Source organism: Psittacula echo (genome assembly GCF_963264785.1).
Source record: "Psittacula echo genome assembly, chromosome: 5".
NCBI lineage: Eukaryota > Metazoa > Chordata > Aves > Psittaciformes > Psittacidae > Psittacula > Psittacula echo.
This window is the reverse complement of record NC_137739.1, coordinates 85,580,544-85,599,571: the sequence shown is the minus strand read 5'-3', so window position 1 is coordinate 85,599,571 and position 19,028 is coordinate 85,580,544. Positions and strand designations below refer to the sequence as shown.

Sequence of the window (19,028 nt, the reverse complement as noted above, 5' to 3'; positions counted from 1 at the left end):
AGCGAAAGGAGGAGTTTTATTTCTGACCTGGTGAAAGCCTTGCATAGTTCCTGCTTTTTCTTTCAGTGAATCAAATGTACTTTACTAACATAGCGTATCACTGGATGCGGATCTATTTAGGGAATGGCATTTGCAGTGGAGAATGGGAAAGAGATAGGTTCAGAAGCATGTGGGCTTTGGGAAGGCTTCTCTAGGGAGCTAAGCAAACTTGTGCCTCTGTGGTTGCAAATGTATGCATCCATCTGTGCATGGTGCCATGACTGCATTATCTTGTGTTTCAGTCAAAGTTTTACTGCTTCATGTATTTATTTGTCTGTCCCTTTAGGGTAGTCGATGACTTACTTGGATATTGGGAGACTTCATCAAACAGGAAGCAGCACTTTCTTCCCATGTAGCCCCACCTGGTCAGGATTTATAGCTGCTCTTCCAATAGAAGTACTGTCCTAAGCAGTTTGTTGTCTAATTCAGACGTGGGGTTTCAAACTGGTTAAGATCCTTTAGCACTTTTCCTGGTCTTAAAAGCTCACCGATGTCAACTCATGGGCTCTGCCTGCAAAAGATCTGTGCAGGGTGGGGTGTAGAACCTCATAACTTCACTGCACAGTCACAGTGCATGGTGTGCCCCAAGCTGTGTAACTGCATGTGGATAGCATCCTCAGGCCCTTCCATATTCACACAGTGCAGTTATTCCCAGCCCAGCATCTCCAGATGTCTACAAGTTTCATGTTTGAGTGGCATTCATTCTGCAGAGGAAGCTTATATGGAGCTAACTATCCCGGATGCTTGGTTGTGAGTCTTTTAAATGGATATAGCTTATTCTGGCTCCTGTGTCAATATGACCTTTTTTGTTGCGATGTGGGCAGGTTCATTCAATGCTTCTTAGACTTGACAGGCTTTAGGGACTGGGGAAAATAATATCTTTATGTGCAGAGGGATATTTTTTCCCCCAGCATCTTACTCTGGAAGCAAAGCCATACCTTTCCTCTCCTGCAACCCTCCTCTTCATATCTGTGTTCACCTTTAGACATGGAAGAATGCAAAGAGACTTAGCAGTGATCGTTATCTCTTACTAGCCTGTGCTATGTTGCCTTGTTCAGGTAAGAAATGAGCTTTTCTGTATAATGAACTCCACAGGACCATGGAGGAAGTACGAGTGGAGACAGGATTTCATCACTCTAATAGTAAATGAGTGTGCTAAGGGAGTGTTGGTGTTTTGCAGGAAGAATTGGGTCAAGGAGCCTGAAGACCATGGAGGGAGACTGCCTGAGCTGCATGAAGTACCTGATGTTTCTATTCAATTTCTTCATATTTGTAAGTATTTAGAATCCACTTTCTCTCCTGAATCCTCCTGTTTTGAGCAGCCTGCTGCTCCCCAGGAGGACAGGCTGTAATTCAGTTGCATCATCACGGTACAGAGTGTCCCCTCAGCTTTGTGCTAGCAATCACTGAGGGTTTTGCAGCATCCAAAGACGCTCAGACATTCTGCAAGCCAGTGCTGCGGTCACTGTTGTCTGAGTGTCACTGTTGTCTGAGTTATTCCTGTCCTTGGCAAGGAGGACCAGAGGGAAAGTTGTAACTGGTGGTGTACATGGGTCTGTTCTGGATTGGCAGAAGAATTGTTTTCTAGTCCTGGGTGCCCTGCTGAGGTTTTCACATGGAAACACAGTCGTTTTCCTACCACACATTCTCTGTCACCCTGTTGCTCTAGTCTATGACAGGAAGAGTGGGAGCACCCAGCCACCCTGGCTTCTGTGGTGGCAATGGTTCATGTGTACCCCTTTGCTGGGCTGCTGCTTACAGATAGTTGCTCTCTACAACTACCTGAAAGGAGGTCGTAGTGAGGTTGGAGTCGGCCTCTTCTCCCAAGGAACAAGTGATGGGACAAGAGGAAGCAGCCTCAAGCTGCACCAGGGATGGTTTAGATGGAGATGAGGAACAATTCCTTCCCCAAAGGGTGCTCAGGCATTGGAACAGGCTGCCCAGGGCAGGGCTGCAGTCACCGTCCCTGGAAGTGTTCACAAAGTATGTAGATGAGGTCCTCATTGCCATGGGTTAGTGGTGGCCTTGGCAGTGCTGAGGTTGGACTTGATGATCTTAAAGGTCTTTTCCAACGTGGTTTATTCTATGATTCTATGGGGCAGAAGCTCAAGGTTCAATCTTTCAGCATTAGGGAGATTGTAAACAGCTAGTAGTGACATGTCAAGGAAGGTGCTTTTGCTGCAAATGGTCATTTAGTGAGCAAGAGATAGCATATCAGCAGTCACCTTCTTAGTGGAGAATATACGCCACCGAGAAACAAAAGCTGTCCAAGTGAACACTTCTAATCAAAACATAACAATGAACCCAATTTTCCTGCATCAGCTGTTTTACGTTGACCCATGTCCCTCTCCTTGTGCCATGACAGCTGGGAGGAGCGTGCCTGCTGGGCCTTGGGATCTGGGTCATTGTGGATCCCACAGGCTTCCGAGAGATAGTGGCTGCCAATCCCCTGCTCTTCACGGGAGCCTACATCATGCTGGCTATGGGAGCCATGCTCTTCCTGCTGGGTTTCCTTGGCTGCTGCGGTGCCATCCGTGAGAACAAATGCCTCCTGCTCTTTGTAAGTGTCCTTGCGTTGTCTGTTGGCCTTTTGGAATGGGAGTGACTGAATAGATGATGCTGTGATAAGTGCATGAAATGGGTGTCTGTTATTGTAGCTGTTATTTCCTTAGATAGTAAATAGGCTTTGGGTACTTTTGCACACAGCTAGAATTACAGAGAATTTGCTTTCTCCCTATACCAGATTTGAGCCCGGGGGCTGTGGAGTCTGGGACTGTATTCGACCTTGTTAAGCTTTGTTTCAAAATGGTCCTATTTGGTTGTTTGGGTTTTCCTTTTATTTTTATAAAGTGACCAAAAATGGTCCTTTCCTGGCCACCCAAACCCCACTGCTCCACTTGTGGATTCATTCCTTGGTAGTTCACACGCAGAGGGAACATGTAGAGCATCTGTGTAACAGAGCCCCCATGTCAGCATACGACCAGCTCAGAACCACATGGTGGTCTGTCACTGCAGCTCTCAATAACTGGTTGCTCCCTCATGCAGCCTATTCTGCTTCTAAAGCCTACCAGATTTGTTCTCTTCAGGCAGATTTTCCCCTGACTGATAGGGTTAAATTCCATCCCTCGTGGTCATCAAATAATATTTCCAAAGCCTCTAAAATAAGTCACTTTTGACCTCCACCATAAGTTCTGATACTGCGGGGTTTCCAGCCATTATCTCTTACTGGAAGGCATTACAAGTTCTGTGTTGAAAGACAAAAATCATCAGGTTTACTTTGTATGACCTTCTGTTTCCTCCCTCTGGGTCTGTTGGGGCTTTGGGTTTTTGTTTGTTAGGGGTTTTGGGGGGGTTGGTTTGGTTTCGTTTAAATCTTGATCTCATGGTGTTTTGCTATGGTTGTATCTTGCATAACTGCTTCATGGTGCAAAAGAGACTCGTGTCTAAACAGAAGAGGAAAGTCCTCTTTATGGAATGCAAACCCATTTTTTCCTAGAGATAAGCATGGCTGCACTGAAGGAATTCTCTATGGCCTTTAGCTCACCCACACCTTGAATTCATAACCTGCAAATGAGAGCCCTGTTCTGGAAGCCATTGTGGCTTGATTTAGTGCCTCACCTCACAAGTAAATCAGCAAACCAAATGTGCCTGTGAGGTTATGAAGATCTGCCCAGAGGAACCTCATAACATGCAAAGGATCACACACAATAAGCCTGAGGTTACTTCAAAAGCCTGTCCCTGTCAGATTAAGAAACTAAAAGTTATGTTTGATGACAAGTATTGATTGAAAGTGAATGGGAGAGTAATATTTTCATCTTGGACCATGTCCACTGCATATAGACTGGCTGGAGGAAGGTTTCTCTGGCTATGTTCTCTCCTGTTTTAACATCACAGAGTTACATCATTATTTGAATGGTCCTTCTGGTGCTTTTAATTATACTCCAGTGATCTCAGTTTTGTGGTTCTGATTCTCAGAGATAGTTCTTATCCCTGCTGCTTTATCTATTTAGTTTTACTATTATTTTATACTTGGACTGTGAGAAATACATGGGCTGAAAGTAATGCCGTGGACTAGGAGAAACTCTGAAAGTAATTACTGGATGAGGAGTTGGTGTTCCACCTTGATCAGTTCTTCCAGAGCTTCTGGTATCAAAGTCAACTTTGTTAAACAACAGCAGTGATGCCCTCGGTCAAGGATCTGTGCCGATACCAAGTGAAAGAGATACCCTGCTTTTTTGGGGGACCACACCAGCTAATGTTAAAATGCATAAAGCATCTGTGAAGCCAGAAATCTGATGGCAGTAAGTTTTAGGGTTTGAAAAGGCAAACCATTCATGAGCATAAGTCAGACTGGGCACACATTGTAAAGCGGAGAGTGTCAGGCTGCAGGGGGGTGGTTCTTGGGGAAAAGTTGCTAGATCAAATCAAGCCTACTTACAAAGTTGTTAAAGAATTGATGAGCCAGAGCAGGAGTGAGATTTCATGGCGATGCATAATGCATGTCTGAAGCTTTTAGTCCAAATGTAAACAGGAGATAGAAGGGACACGACAGATGCGCAAATGCATGTTCTCTAGGTGCTGGCTTCTGTGCCTGCAAGAACTTGTATTTTAAATCAAGCTGCTTGTCTCTTGGTACAGAAGCATCTCTGTGTAACCTAACATGTTGCATTAAGCACAAGGCTGTGAAGTGTTTCTAGATTTCCCAGCATTTGGACTTGGCTCGCAAAAAGCAACAAACATTGGCCTGCAAATCAGACATTGAGTAACTTCTAGATTGTCCTCAAGGCCCTCTGACTGCAAAAGAACACCATGAAAATCAGAAACTAAAATGCTGTTGAGCATGCAACATTATACCACAGGACTGATTCAGCTTTGCAACAAGAACAGTCCATATTAATTTCATTTGTCTTAGTTTTGACTGCACGTATCCTGTTTTGCACTCTTGTAATCTGGATGCAGTAGCCCCTGAAACTTTTCAGCATGGAAATGTGGGCCTTTTGGGTTAAAGGCTGTTGCTGATTTTGTGGAACAGCATTGCAGAAACTGGAGCAGTAGTGAGATGTGAAAAAGAATCATGAAACACTGATTTGTGGAAACATCTGATAAACCTACAACCGTCACCAGGAGCTGAGGCAGGAGTTTTGACCAACATGCAAGACCCCACTCCTCAGGAAGTTTACGTTGCATGTGGGGGTTACCCATGTTTAAGTGTTGGGAATTCAGCATGAATTTGAATGTGAGGCTGTTGTGTCCCACACACACGTTAATCAGTTGGCTATTTAGTGCTCTCATCCATCAGTAATCAATTTAATTTTGGGAGGCAAAACATAATAAGCAGATTTTGACTCTCCTTAAAATGCGGAATAAGAGCAAGTTCTGAGACATTGATGATCCATCTTCTTTTTCTCATCAGCCCTAATGGCTGCTCCTGTCTTTTCTCCAGTAACTGTTATAAATCTGTGGTGCAGACTTCAAAATATAAGTGTAAATCAGTTTGGAAATGATAATGAAGCTTATCAGAGATAATCTGGGAGTAACTGCTTCCACTTCTTCACAGACCTGAGCTGGAGCTTGGGTGAACATGTGTCTCCCAGTAATCAGTAAATGAAATGCAATTAGCAGGGTGATGGGATTAATCACTTCATGGCCACCTTAGACCTCTCCGTGACTACACTGAGATCCCTTGATGGATGATGATGTGAATTTGCAAAGCATCCTTCATTCTCATCACTTGTTCTTTGCCCTCCTGTGGTGAAATTAAAACAGTCTCTGAGCAGGAAGAAAAGAAACCACACAGAAGACTCCAGCAGCAAGAATAAATTAGAGAGTTAACTAGTTCAGCAAAATCAAGCAACAGCATCCTATTAGCAACACAAGTCCCTGCTCATCTGACTCTTCTTGTTTTGTCATTGGAGTCCAGGCTCCTTTTCTTTTGTTTTCCCTGCAGAAGCAGGTAGACAAATGGGACAGGGTGGTGCGTGCACTTTTCCAGTGGGGAAAAATCACTTACAGCCCTGATAATTGACAACAAAACAACATTTTGCCCGTTCCAAGCAGGTAGGTTGAATTCTCTTTCCATTACCAAAATGCAGAGTGCACAGTATTTCAGACACTGTTTATAAATCATTGCTTGGGGATCACAATAGTACTTCTGGCCCCATCTGCCTGTCTTGTGTTTCAGAAAGACCTCCAATAACCTTCTCAGGTACACAAAAAACCCCATCCAGAGTTCTCTTGTGTTCATTTCTACTTGTTGCCACCTTCGCTCGTAACACGTACTGCACGTATATTGCCCTCCATGTGATGTTGTCTTACTTTATTCTCTTTTCACTCCTGGTTTTCTCACATGGTTCCAAAACCTGAGTTCACTTCTGAACATTCACTCAGCTTTGTAAAATCATCTTTGAGTCTGTGGGTAATTCTTGGGATCCTTGAATTTAGAATCACAGATGGTGATTTCTCCTTTATAAGAATATAAAAACCTGTCCATCTAGTTCAGACTTATGGTAACTCAAGCCCACTATTTTGTCGCCAAGAATGGAAATAAATGCCATTGTGGGATAGGATAGAGCCCAGCCACTTTCTGCTCTGTTCTCATAGTTGCTCCTCAGCACCAGTATTTGTTGTTCTAAGGATCTTAAAGGGCACATCCCTGCCTGTTCCTTTTACTGTTCCTTATGGGCTGCAGCAGCATGAAACTAACACAAGGCATCAATGCAACAGTGCCCTTAATGTAAGGATATGAATATGCACACTATGGATGCTATACAAGACATGGGTGATACTTGCATAATCAAATTGAAATTATGATAGTATGTTATCAACTTTTTGTAGAGGTTCTGTGTGGTTAATACTTAACTCGGTGCAACCCCATTGTGTGAAGAGGGATATTAATCAAGGCTGATCTTGTCCTGAAGTGCAGAATACTCTGAAAAGAGTCCATTTTAGGTCAAAGATGTAAATAATTATGTTCCACTACCTCCTTCCATACACAGTGAGCTATTGCATTACAGTAAAATTGTTCATGTTGTAGTGATGGGTGTGTGTGCATATGTAGTTATATGCTTGTGATGCATGCATCTGTGTCAGCACAGTTTAACACTGTATGAGCATCTACACAGTCATATTACTTTTTCCATCCAAGTAGGCTTTACTGTTTTGACCTGGTACACATTGATTATCAGGAGATGCTATGTGGCCTGTAGTCTTGCTCCCTTTCACCCATTAGAACCAGGCAAAAGCATCCCAAGTCCCACGTCTTGTGACAGCAGAGAAGGGCTATGTCTGCTCCAGGTTACCTATTCATAGGGGTTTTTTATTGTCAGGGAAAAAAAGTTTCCTTGGTTATTTGGGGGTTGGAACTAGATGGTCGTAAGGTTCCTTCCAACCCTAACCATTCTATGAGTCTATTTCTTCCATCTCTTTGGTGACTAGCAAACCCCTGTGTTCCTACTACCTATTGCAAGCACCTAATAGTATGATATGTTTGGTTGATTTGTATTTCGTCTTCTCTCTTCCAGTTCTTCATGTTTATTTTGTTAATCTTCCTGGCGGAGCTTTCAGCTGCTATCCTGGCTTTTATCTTCAGAGAAAATGTAAGTACCCAATGGTGGGAAAACTCTGGACCCCAGTGGGATTGTACGCAGCTGGAGATGCTGTTAGATGGTGGCTGATTGTTTGTAGAGCTATTGTTTGCATTAAATACCAACAAACCTGTTTCATTCCTACCCTCAGTGTGCAGAACTGCCAGCAAGCCAGTGAATGCTAACTAACCTGGGGTGCACAGGGTGGATGGTTTATGTCCAAGGGAGATATACATTGGGGGACTACTTAAATCCTGAAGATTTTAGAGTCTTCCTGCTCCTTTTGCAGCCAAGCCAGCTGCACATTCCACCAGAGAGAACTTTATTATAAAGTCACACTAAGGTTAAAACAAACTCTTTCCTTTTTTCAATATAGCACGTGTTTAATATTAACGCTAATAGTGAAACCTGCTGTTTTCCCAACAGAGCCAATGCTCATTCTGCTGTGCAAAAAAAGATCCTCTTGTTCATCTTCTAATCATATTCCTTGAACTTTCGTGTTCTGGTGCTCACCAGATTCCCCTCAAGACTGCTTGAGATAATAAGATATCCCTCCTGATATCCCTGCTTGAGATAGTAAGATATCCCTCCTCACCTGCCCTGAGCAAGCCTCCCCATATCCCATTCTGAGTCCCACCAATGGATTCCCTGCATATTGCCCTGCTTACAGGTTTCTGGTTCTTCTCTCCACAGCTTTCTCTATTCTGCTTCTATGCATATTATTATATGGCCATCATCCCTTCCCGATGCTAGCAGTAAGCTTTTGCTACACTAGTAGTAAGCACAGTCTCATTTGTTTCTCTAACCAGCAAAGGTTTGTGCATTTTTTTCCTGTTCCCACATGTGAAAGAAGAGCCTGGTTGAACTAGATCCGTGCTTCCCAGGTCAACCCATCTTTGCAATATGACTGAGTCATGGCCATGACAAAACTGTGGCAGGTAGAGATGGTCACTGTTGACTGTTAGTATTTAGTTTGCTTATTTGGCCTCTATCAGTAGTAAAAGAAAACATACAGCACTTTCCCTGTACTGAAGAGGACAGAAATGTGGCATGAGCATAGAAGGGCCATGTACAATGATGCTTCTCTGGAGTTGGGATATAGTTTATGAGAAGATTTGATAAGCAAATAATCGAGGACCCAGGAAGCTGAGAGCAAGACAGCTTGGTGTTTGTGCAGTGGGTGGTCTTAGGGTGGAAGGTAGTTGGAGAAGAAACTGGTCAAGGTGGAGGGCGAGCCTGTGTGAAAGATGTGAAAGGCTGTTGTGTCCTCCTCCCTCAGTCACATCTTGCTTCTGGGCAAAGCATCAGTGCCTTCCATGGGAGCTGTGGGACAAGTGAGGATATGTTATCTTGCATGATAAGGTCATGGTGCTTATTCTAGACTTCTGTGGCATCTGGCAGTGTTTTGAGGGAGAAAACTTGAAGAGGAACAAACTCCTATCTTTCTTGAGCTTGTCTCCCTGTTTGTGTCACCGGCTTCCCACTCTGTCAGAATGACTGACAGGAAGGGCTTAAAAGGGAAGGAATGAAGAGTGTCAAATCCCAACATAGCTGGAGATGGCTCTGTGCAGAAGTTACACTCAGCCTGCAGATTCTTGTGGCTTGTTCTCTTCTCAGGTTTCTTCTGAAAAGAAAAACAAGCCCGACCTTTTTTCCTATGTATTTTGGTGGTAGCTCTTTGGGCTTGGTAATTACTTGGGGCTAATTTTGCTGTCATCTTTGGGTTAGGGTGAGGCTAAATGGCTGGACAGAATGTCCATGGGGATAGAGGTGGTCTTTCGGTGACCCCATGACGGGAAGAAATCTTCACAGTAGCAATTTAAGGTCAGGTTCAGATGTGCTTTTCCCTTTGTGTTACTTTCAAGGCGTGTGGTGGTAAATACGTATTTAGGCACTATAAATTTCTTGGAAGCTTACCAAGTGGGTTCCTGTGATGGTGATTGCGTGAGTCCATACGGCTGTGGCCTCACTGGGTCCATAGAATGAGGCAAAAAAGGGAAGATTTGCTCTATCTGTTCACTTTCCAGATGATGTTCGGTGCAGCTTTCTCTTGTACAGGGTTTTACATCCAAACCAGCTGCCAAACACTCAACAGAGTTAAATTATTAATAGCTGAGGGAGTGAAAGAAATTAAGAAGCAAAAATAAGGGAGAAAAGAGATGTTTTCTGCTGAGATTTGACATTAGAGAAAGAGTCAATGAAGCGGAGTGTGGTGGTGGTGTGAGCAGAAGTGGTGTTCGTGATAGAGAGTTACTGTGATCTACAAGTCTATTTGCACCCCCAAAGAACTGTTTAAAAGCAGTCTCTGAAGACACAGCCTGTTGTTAACCAGCTATGGGAGTACCAGAGTTTCTTTTCCTTTGTAAGGGAAGTTTTGGAGGCTGGACACCTCTTTTTCATCTAGAAAGAGCCCTCTTAAAATAAGGTCTTCCATGAACAATAGAGAGATGCTAGGAAAGAGCAATATCACTTGTGTACAAGAACAGCTCTTTATATGTTTTCAGAGGTTTGGGTGAGAAAATCCCTGGAGGGATATTTGAGTCTTAGTGAATTGTCTTAGCAAGCTAACAAGCAGAATGGTAGGAACAGATGAGTCCAGTGTCAGGGCTCTGGATGGAGTCAGGATGTTTGACAATAAACAAGTCACTTTGGTTCCTGCTACCTCAGTTTCCTCAGACATAAAGCAAAAACTAAAGAACATGAACCATCCATCCCTCAGTTGAGCAGCTGGAAGTCTCTGGGATGTAAAGCACTGTGGAAGTGAGAAGTGCAGCACTGGTGACTGTACCTACAGTAAAAGCACTATACTGTGCAGAAGCGTTAGGATGCTCCAGGCAGGTGCAGGTGGACAGGAGCGTGTCCTGTTTTCCAAGTAGGCACCAGCAGAAATGCCCTCTTTTTCCTAAATCCCCTTCATCTGGCTGCAGTAACCCCAGCCAAGCTATCTTTTGAATCAGTGTGACAAAACACTTCATTCACTGGCACATAAATGTACGCGTGCATGTGCTTCTTCTGTATTCGAGATGTTCCCCTCTGAACAGCTAGAAGAAATCACAGCTGAACAGCTCATTACTGTTAATGGCTGTGGCAGATCTGTGTTGTCAGAAATGTATGTGAAGATCTAGTTTTATGATTAGGTTCTTTCCTGCCTTCTAAATAGCTCTGGCCATAGGACTCCAATGTGCAGAGACCTCATCGGTGCTGTCACCAGCTTCAGCAAGAGGAGGGCTGTGGGCAAAAGTCAGTCTTACGACTTTTGTCCTCCTTTGCCAGTGATTTTTTAGAAGAAAGATGCTTTACTCATCGATTTTTTATTATTATTATTTTTTATGGGTTTTCTTCCATTTTTCTGAGCTTCAGATGCTCAGGACAAACAGCTTAAAAGCAACAAACTGGAATCAGTTATCTTCCTGGCAAACTTACCCTTTCAGCACTCGGCTTTGCTTTAGGCCAAGCGTCGTAAAGAAATCACACACAAACTCCGAGCAATTTCCTCGGGGGTTGCTGCTGTCAAAATAAAGGTTTCACTTTATATTGAAATGACTCTTTTGTTTTAGACCCCGCCAAAAGCAGTCAGCTGGGATTATTACCAACAGTGATATCAGTTTCAAAGTCCACGCTTCAGAAACAGACAAGCATCAGAAGAATGTGCTGCTGTCTCAGCAGGGAAGCGTGCTGCGTGGCAAAAGTATGCCGAGAAAGGGAAGGAAAGGAGAACACTGAGGACATATTTCAGTTTCACATTTCATATTTCTCTCAGTGCGCCAAATTCCCAAAGGAAAATGCTGTGTTTTCTGGTATTTTAATATTGAAAAGCAAAAAAAAAGAGTTAATATCTGTCCCATAAAAGTGATTCGGGGATTTAGCAGCATTTCTAATTAAAAGGTAGTGAGATTGAGCTACCTGCATCAAGTCTTTGTGACAAAGTATTGATTTAATCATTAGATTTGGCCTTAGTTTGTATTTGTAAAAGAGAAGTCAATATGAAGTGGTATTTGGCAGTCTGTTAAAGTCACCACAGCCTCCTTATTTCCTTCCCCTTAAATTCTGTGATACAAAGGAAATGAACAGTTTTGTGCTTGTGCTTTTGTGCCCACCCATACATCTCATACATATGCATGTGTATGTGCGATATTTCACATTGCATATCAAGAACTTGAAACCAACTTGTAGCTGTATGTGTCACTGCATCTGCAGTGCTGGATGAACAATGGGAAAATGGGAAGAAAAGGTCTTTTTCAGGCAGCTTTATTCCTGATCCTGCAAATGTGCAGCACTAAAGCAATGCTGTATCTAACCGAATCCAACCTCCTTTGCAGTGGTAGGGAGATTTTGCCTGTATGGTTCACAAATCACAAGGTATTATGGAGAAGGGACCACACAAGTCAAGACCTACTGGGAACCTGAAAAGGGGATTCCTCGATATTTTCCTCCTGAAGTGATGGAAAGGCAACCAGATGGAATCAGGGTGTTCAGTTTAACAAGACTATTAAGTTTGTGTATTTACTAGTCCTCCAGAGAGTGATCCTAAGTAAATGTAATTTCAAGGTGTCTAACTTTCCTGAGCCAAAGTGTTCCTTCAGTTTTCCTATTTTACTGTAAAAGTAAAAAGGAGTAAATGAAATTCCATTCATTTATATTGCTGAACTTAGGAAAAAATGCTTGAATTATCTAAACACTGGAAATATAAAGAGGATTTTTTTGCTTCATGTGTGTGGGTTGGTTTAGATAATCTAAAGCATTGTCAGGGAAATGGTCTTTTTTCCCCCTGATTTGTAAGTTGACCTGAACATTCATTTTATGCTTTTTACTTCCTTTTCATTCCCAGAAAGTTCCATATTAAGGCTTCATTCTGCTCTCTCACACAGGGAAATAAATTCAGAGCAGTTCCCCTGCTATTAGTAGGAATTTAACTGGTTTAAAATGAAACGTGAGGGGAAAACCATGCTTTGATTGCAGACCTTGTGAAGCAGAGTACATTAAACTACTATTTGGGGGTGGATTTGATGACCTTTCTGAAATCTGGTTTAGTAGTGTTTCAACTTATGAAACACTTTCAAATAGCACTGAAAATTCAAAGAAACAACCAAGCCTGAAGTGTAAACATTATCTTATGGGTATATTTATAATTCAATCCCTGATTTTTAGTGAGCAACAGTTGAGCATTTTTATTCAGTGGGTACTATTCACTCTGGATATAGTTATCGTTCAGCCAGTGGTTTTTCCCATGTTTCTCCTCTGAGGTTTGTAAAGAGAAGAACAAAACTAAAACAACTTTGGGAAGAAACTTTGAAGAAGAAAACTTCGGGAAGTGCCTGAGAAATGTGTTCATAGAACAATAGAATGGTTTGGGTAGGAAGCGACCTTAAGGTTCATCCAATTCCAACCCCTTGCCATGGGAAGGGGCACCTTCCACTAGACCAGATTGCTCCAAGCCCCATCAAACCTTTACATTTCCTCCTGTCTGTGCATTTCAGCTGACCAGAGAGTTTTTCACCAAGGAGCTGAAGAAACATTACCTGAGGAACAACGACACGGATGTCTTCTCTTCCACCTGGAACTCTGTTATGATCACAGTAAGTCAGGCCATGCCAGTCCAATGTTGCCCATGGCCAGTGTCCACCAACACAGTGCTTAGCCCACACCCTCAGCTCATCTTGCTTCAACCATCCTATTGCATCCAGCATAGCACCAGGGTTTGAGGCAGTGATGGAAGGAAGATGAGAACTGGGTTGGCAGCCAGTCTTTCTCAAAACAAGGGGACACCCATCAGTCCTGGGAGAGACAGAATCATAGAATAGTTAGGGTTGGAGATGCTCCCAATGACTTTGTCAGCCTCTGTGATTTGCCAAAGCCTGAGGCATACCTGAGTGGGTACCCCCAGCTTTCCAACAGTGGGCACAAAAAGCCATGGAGCTCTGCAACTGAATATCGCTGCATTTACCCTGGAGCTTTCACCTTGCAGACTATTTCAGAACTATTCCCAGTCAAAAACTGGTGCTAGCTAATGGGGTTTTTCGTTAGCTGTTGTGAAATGAGTTGGTAGGTGGCAGATCAGGCAGGAGTGTGTTTCCAGTATAGAAATATTAGCCAGCAAAATTGACCTTACTAGGCAGGTTACAGGTTGACTGTCATTGGAATTGGAGTTGTTGTTATCTACTACGAGAAGTTGTCTGTGTGTGTTTACACACGTGAACTCAGTGCTCAGTACAGCCGATGGTGTGTCTTTTGAGGAGTGAAGAGCAGGACGTCAAGACTCTGCAGATGAAAAGTCAATTTTAATCTTAAAAGAAAAAGATGAGTGCTGCCCTTCACGCTGATTCAGGACTTTAATAAAGACATTTCCTTTTGCTGACGGAAAGGAGGCAGAGCCAGGGTATGACTTGAATCCTTAAAAAGGACCTGACTTGAATCCTAAAAAGGGGCCTTACTTGAGTCATCTAGCAGCAACATGCCTGACCATTAGCTGTGGGGAGAAGGGGTGGTGAGGAGCCTGCATTGTACTGCTGGCTCCCTTACAGACTTGCTGGGTGATCTCAAGTAAGTCATTCTGGATGTGCTCCAAAGCCCTGGGTAGCTCGTGGCAATATTCCCAGTGGTACCTTAGAGTCTATAGTATGACGTGGGAACAGTGGGACTTCCTATACAGGCTTTGATGAAACAGAAGCTCCGAGGTCCAAGCACAGCCCACTTCTTTGGAAACAACGGTTGTTTTGTCTCTGCTTTGACTAAAGCTTTGATCCCTACAAGAATAGGTCTTTGGTAGATTTCTCCTATCTGCTTTCAGGGCAAAGCATCAACTCTTGTCTTCCTTTCTTCTCTTGTGCCTCTCCCTAGTTTGCCTGCTGTGGAGTGAACGGACCAGAAGATTTCGAAGCTGTCCCTCTTCTTCCATACTCCCCTTTGGAAAGTGCGACACCGGAGGCTTGTTGCCAGCGAGAGCTCCAGAGCCAGGAAGGGAAGCTTGTCAACAAGGAAGCCTGCCTCACAGGCATCGAGAGGTTTCAGAACCGACAGGTAAGGGAAGCCCAACGCCAGGCAGAGGGGTTTGCAGGCAGAGATACGGCTGCAGTGGTCATGGTGGTCGTACCCGTGGACCTCCAAGCTCCGTCCAACCTTGCCTTGAACACTGCCAGGAGAGGGGCAGCCACAGCTTCTCTGGGCACCCTGTGCCAGCGCCTCAGCACCCTCACAGGGGAGAACTTCTCCTTATATCTAACCTAAATCTCCCCTGTTTAAATTTGAACCCCTCACCCCTTGTCCTATCACTGCAGTCCCTGATGAAGAGTCCCTTTCCAGCATCCTCGTAGCCCCCTGAGGCACTGGAAGCTGCTCTGAGGTCTCCACACAGCTTCTCTCCTCCAGCCTGAACAGCCCCAACTTCCTCTGTATTGGAGGTGCTCCAGGCCCTGATCATCCTCGTGTTTCCTTACAATATCACCAAGACATGAAGGTTAAGAGACTTTTAACGGAGCTCCTGGCTGCATTCACCTCAGCATTAAGAACTGTTTATACAAGCCTCCTATTCTCTCCAGACGAAGCAGTGGTCCTCTTTCCAGCACGTGATAGCAGATTGTGAAAGAGGGTAAAGGGAGTTTGGAAGCAGCGTGTGAGCTGTTCCTTCCCTGGCAGCTGGAAATGGTTGGCAAAGGCACTCTGGGTGAGGGATCATCGCAGACAGCACCATACTGCTTCTGCCAGGTCTCATTGCTGTGAATAGATGGGAAGAGAGAGAGGAGGGAGATGACAAACAGCAGGGAGAGAGAAATGCATTTTGAGGAGGAGAGTGAAAGCAGGTAACAGATTTAGCTGTTGCCCTTTTCCCCAGCCAGCTTGATCTGCCTGTCATCTGCCCTTAGGGTCTTTTCCTCTGTGCTTAGTCTCTGCCCTTTGCACAGGGAGTGACTCTCCTGTGCTGCTCCTCTTTGCCCTCAAGAAGTCACAGTTCCTCGTGGTCAGTGTGGGGTTCTGTGTGGATGGATCCATTCCCATCCCACTGCAGCAAAACCTTCCCCTCCGTGGCACTGTACTGTGGGTCCCTGCTTCCTCTGCTGGGTGAGGGGGTGAGAGGGACCCATGCTTGTAGTGCCTGGATCTGAGAGCACCTCCTGTACTAATCATAGAACAATTTGGGTTGGAAGGGACCTGCAAAAGGCATTTAGTGCAAACCCCCTGCCATGAGGGCTGTGCTGTGAGAACAAGGTGATGCGCTGCTCAGGTGTGTCTCACCATGTTTTGTCCTTCCTAGGGCTGCTACACTGTGATCCTGAACTCCTTTGAGACCTACGTGTACCTTGCAGGAGCCCTTGCCATCGGAGTGTTGGCTATTGAGGTACTTACCTTTGTGTGACTGGAAGGAAAAGGTTCCCCCATTGCCAGGGAAAGCTGCTCCATGCCAATCATAAGCAGGTTGTCAGCTTGTGGGTTTAATTGCCTGGAAAGAATTGGGTGCTTGGTCCTTTGCCATGAAAGGGTGGGAAATAATGGGTGCCCCAACCCTGCCGTGCTGGCCATGGGGGCTTTGGGGATGCACCACTAGCCCCATGGCCCCCTGTAGTCATTGTCCTCATTGCAGGTAGCAAGCTGGCTGCTCTATCACTTGGTTAATGTGTCCAAACTCTGCCTTTGCTTTAAAAACCTCTGTTCAGAGCCTGAAACTGTATTGGTTCCAGAGCATCTCCATTATCCTCAGTTAATACCTGCTCTCTGGTGATGTTTCTGAGGAGCAGGGTCCTACCAGACATGATATTATCACAGAAATGATGTCCCTGCAGCATCGCTGGGACAAGGCTGGGTGCTTTCCCTGGTCCCGTGTCTTGTGCAAAGGAAAGTGATTTGAGCAGAGAGTCCCAGCAGCCCCCAGAAAGCTGAAGTCTGCCTGTTCTGGGCTGTGGCAATGATGTGCAGCACAGGGACAAAGGATCCTGCTTCCCTGTGACACCAGGGGCAGTTTGGGAACGAAGCCAGGCTGCTGCTGTAGCCACAGACAGTTGGGGCAGGGGAAGAAAGGGAGGGATTACCTTTAAGATATAAACAGAAAACGTTTTGGGTTGTAAGAAGGGTCCTTCTTGCTGCAGCACTGAGTGATGGATGGGAAGGGATGACAGGAGTGGTCCCAGGGCCATGGGGGATGCTTCCAGTCTTCTGGATGAAGCAGCTGACTCTTGTGATTCTCTGCTTTTCTTTCCCCCCCTTTCCCAGCTCTTCGCCATGATCTTCGCTATGTGTCTCTTTCGAGGGATCCAGTAAGAGGTGGCCCATGGACCCCCACATTCCCCACATGCTCAAAAGAAAGAAGGAAAACGAGAAGAAACAAAACCTGAAACCACCCAAAAAAAACCCTTTATTTTTTTTAACAAAATGGGGTAGGGAAAAAAAAAAAAAAAAGACAACAAAAAAAGAAGGAAAAAAAAAAAAAGAGGGTTGTAATATATGAATGACCAAAAGGATTGTACTTCAGGGGCTGGAACTTTGAGGTGATGTGCACTACACTGTACACCGGACCCTTGCCCAGAGCCACCCGCAGGAGCCCAGCGCAGCCGCCGATTGCACTAGAGACTGATGGAGCTGATGGGGAAGAGCAAGAGGACAAACATGGCTGCTTTATCCACTCAGCCATCTCTACATTCATGACTTTATCATGCTTTAGACAGCAAAGGACTGAAGAACGCAGGGGCTGGAAAAGGCAACGGGTTGGCCGAAGTTTGTGACTGTCCAGGTGGGTTTGAGATGAGAGGTGGTGGCTCATCTAAGGAGTAGGTTGTCATGGTTGGTGTGGTTCTGGCTTTAATTCCCAGCCACAGAATGAAAACACATGTTCTTCAGTGGAAGCTTTGCCTTTGAAACTTGTTGGAGAGGCCAACAAGGAGGTTGGCTTCTCTCTGGAGCCCCAAGCAGGGCCAGCGTGGTCTCAGTGATGGGACTCAGCTAAGGCTGGCTGATGGTCAAGAGTTTGGTGCCTACCTTTCTGGTTTTGCTAAGATTTATAGTTCGCTGTTGTGAAAAGAAAGAGACAAAACGTTTCCCTGCTGTGTTCCCATCTCCTGGGAAAAAGAATGGCTCTGGTCAAGAATCACTGATTCCGCTGCCTTCCTGAGAAGGGGAGGAAATAGCATTTAAATCTTGTCAGCCTTTGCCTTTCCCTTCATACTTGCAAAAACCAGTTTGTGGTGCTCAGCATAAATATTTGCAGTGGTTCCTAGATGCTCTCCAGCCCTACGGGGAGGGCCAGGCATGGTGCTGGATGGAGGAGGCTGAGGTCTGCCAGCCATTCCCATGCTATGTGCATCATTTGTGCTCAGAGGATTTCCCCTGGGATTCTCCCATGGGCTCACAAGGCGAACATCAAGTTAGAACTGGTTTAGCCTGCCTGGTAGTTGCGTTTCCTCCTTGAGATAGTTTGACATTTAACTAACGTGTCATCTACTTAACCATTTGGAAGTGAACTTGAGGAAGACGCCTGGGACTGCGCCTTGGTCAGAGATGAAGATGGAAGTGCTGAGGACCCAGGTAGGCTCTGAGAGCACCCAGCATGCAGCCGAACTGCTCCAGCTGCTGCTCCAGTGGTCATGGTAATCAGGTCACTGGAAGCATCAACCCCTGTTGCCTTAATTGTTCATCTGGTCTCTCCCTGACCCCAAACTCATTTTACACATGGGAAGACAGAAGGGCTGTGGTTTCTTGTTTAGCTTAGGTCTTTTTACACATTTTATAGGCTCAGATTAGGGAGCCCTTTTATATAGGCTTAAACCAGCCCCTCTGAAAGCCGTCACTGCTGGCAAGGAAGGAGAGGGGGCAGAAGGCAGCAGCAAGGAGATGAGCGGTAACCTCATGCCCTGGCTTTGCAGCAGCAGGTACAATGGCTGTTCCCATACACTACTGGGGCTTGTCCCTTGAGCTCTCCCAGTGGCACTGCACAGGCTACAGGGAAGGAAGGAAAGCAGCAGAAAGCCTGGTCCATAATAGACAAGATTCTGTAATACATTAGATATTAGGAAAAAGCTTTTTATTGTGATGGTGGTGAGACATAGAGAAGCTGAGGCTGCCCCATCCCTGGCAGTGTTCAAGGCCAGGTTGGACAGGTCTAGTGGAAGGTGTCCCTGCCCATGGAACTAGATGAGCTTTAAGGTCTTTTCCAACCCAAACCATTCTGTGATCCTGGATAAATATCCAGCTTGGGGAATTGGGATGCTAAGGAACAGGAAGGAGATATCAGAGCTTTTCCAAGCTTCATTTGAGAACAATTTGCTCATCAGCAGGCAAGGCCTGGGGCAGGTAGAGCTGCAGCCTCCCCCCATGCTTCAGTCAGCATATTCGAGCAATGAAATAGATTTCCAGGGCTGCTGAGCAGCCTCAGATGTTGCATTAAACCTCATGGAAAGCATTTCCGAACTCTTTCCCTCTGGG

At 45.0% G+C, this 19,028-nt stretch overlaps 1 protein-coding gene across 1 annotated transcript; it reads left to right on the top strand.

The window, feature by feature from the left end:
- The first annotated feature begins 1,245 nt into the window (after positions 1–1,245).
- On the top strand, positions 1,246–17,225 carry TSPAN18 (tetraspanin 18). Its single transcript, XM_080620013.1, has 7 exons — positions 1,246–1,311; positions 2,405–2,599; positions 7,560–7,634; positions 13,100–13,198; positions 14,460–14,639; positions 15,871–15,954; positions 16,824–17,225. The coding sequence occupies exons 1-7, from the start codon at positions 1,249–1,251 to the stop codon at positions 16,869–16,871; spliced, it is 744 nt and encodes a 247-aa protein (XP_080476139.1). The 5' UTR covers positions 1,246–1,248; the 3' UTR covers positions 16,872–17,225.
- Positions 17,226–19,028: the final 1,803 nt, after the last annotated feature.

Coding starts and splice junctions, on each gene's coding strand:
- TSPAN18 (XM_080620013.1), top strand. CDS start 1,249: ATGGAGGGAGACTGCCTGAGCTGCATGAAGTACCTGATGTTTCTATTC. Junction 1,312..2,404: donor TATTCAATTTCTTCATATTT/GTAAGTATTTAG, acceptor GTGCCATGACAG/CTGGGAGGAGCGTGCCTGCT. Junction 7,635..13,099: donor CTTTTATCTTCAGAGAAAAT/GTAAGTACCCAA, acceptor TGTGCATTTCAG/CTGACCAGAGAGTTTTTCAC.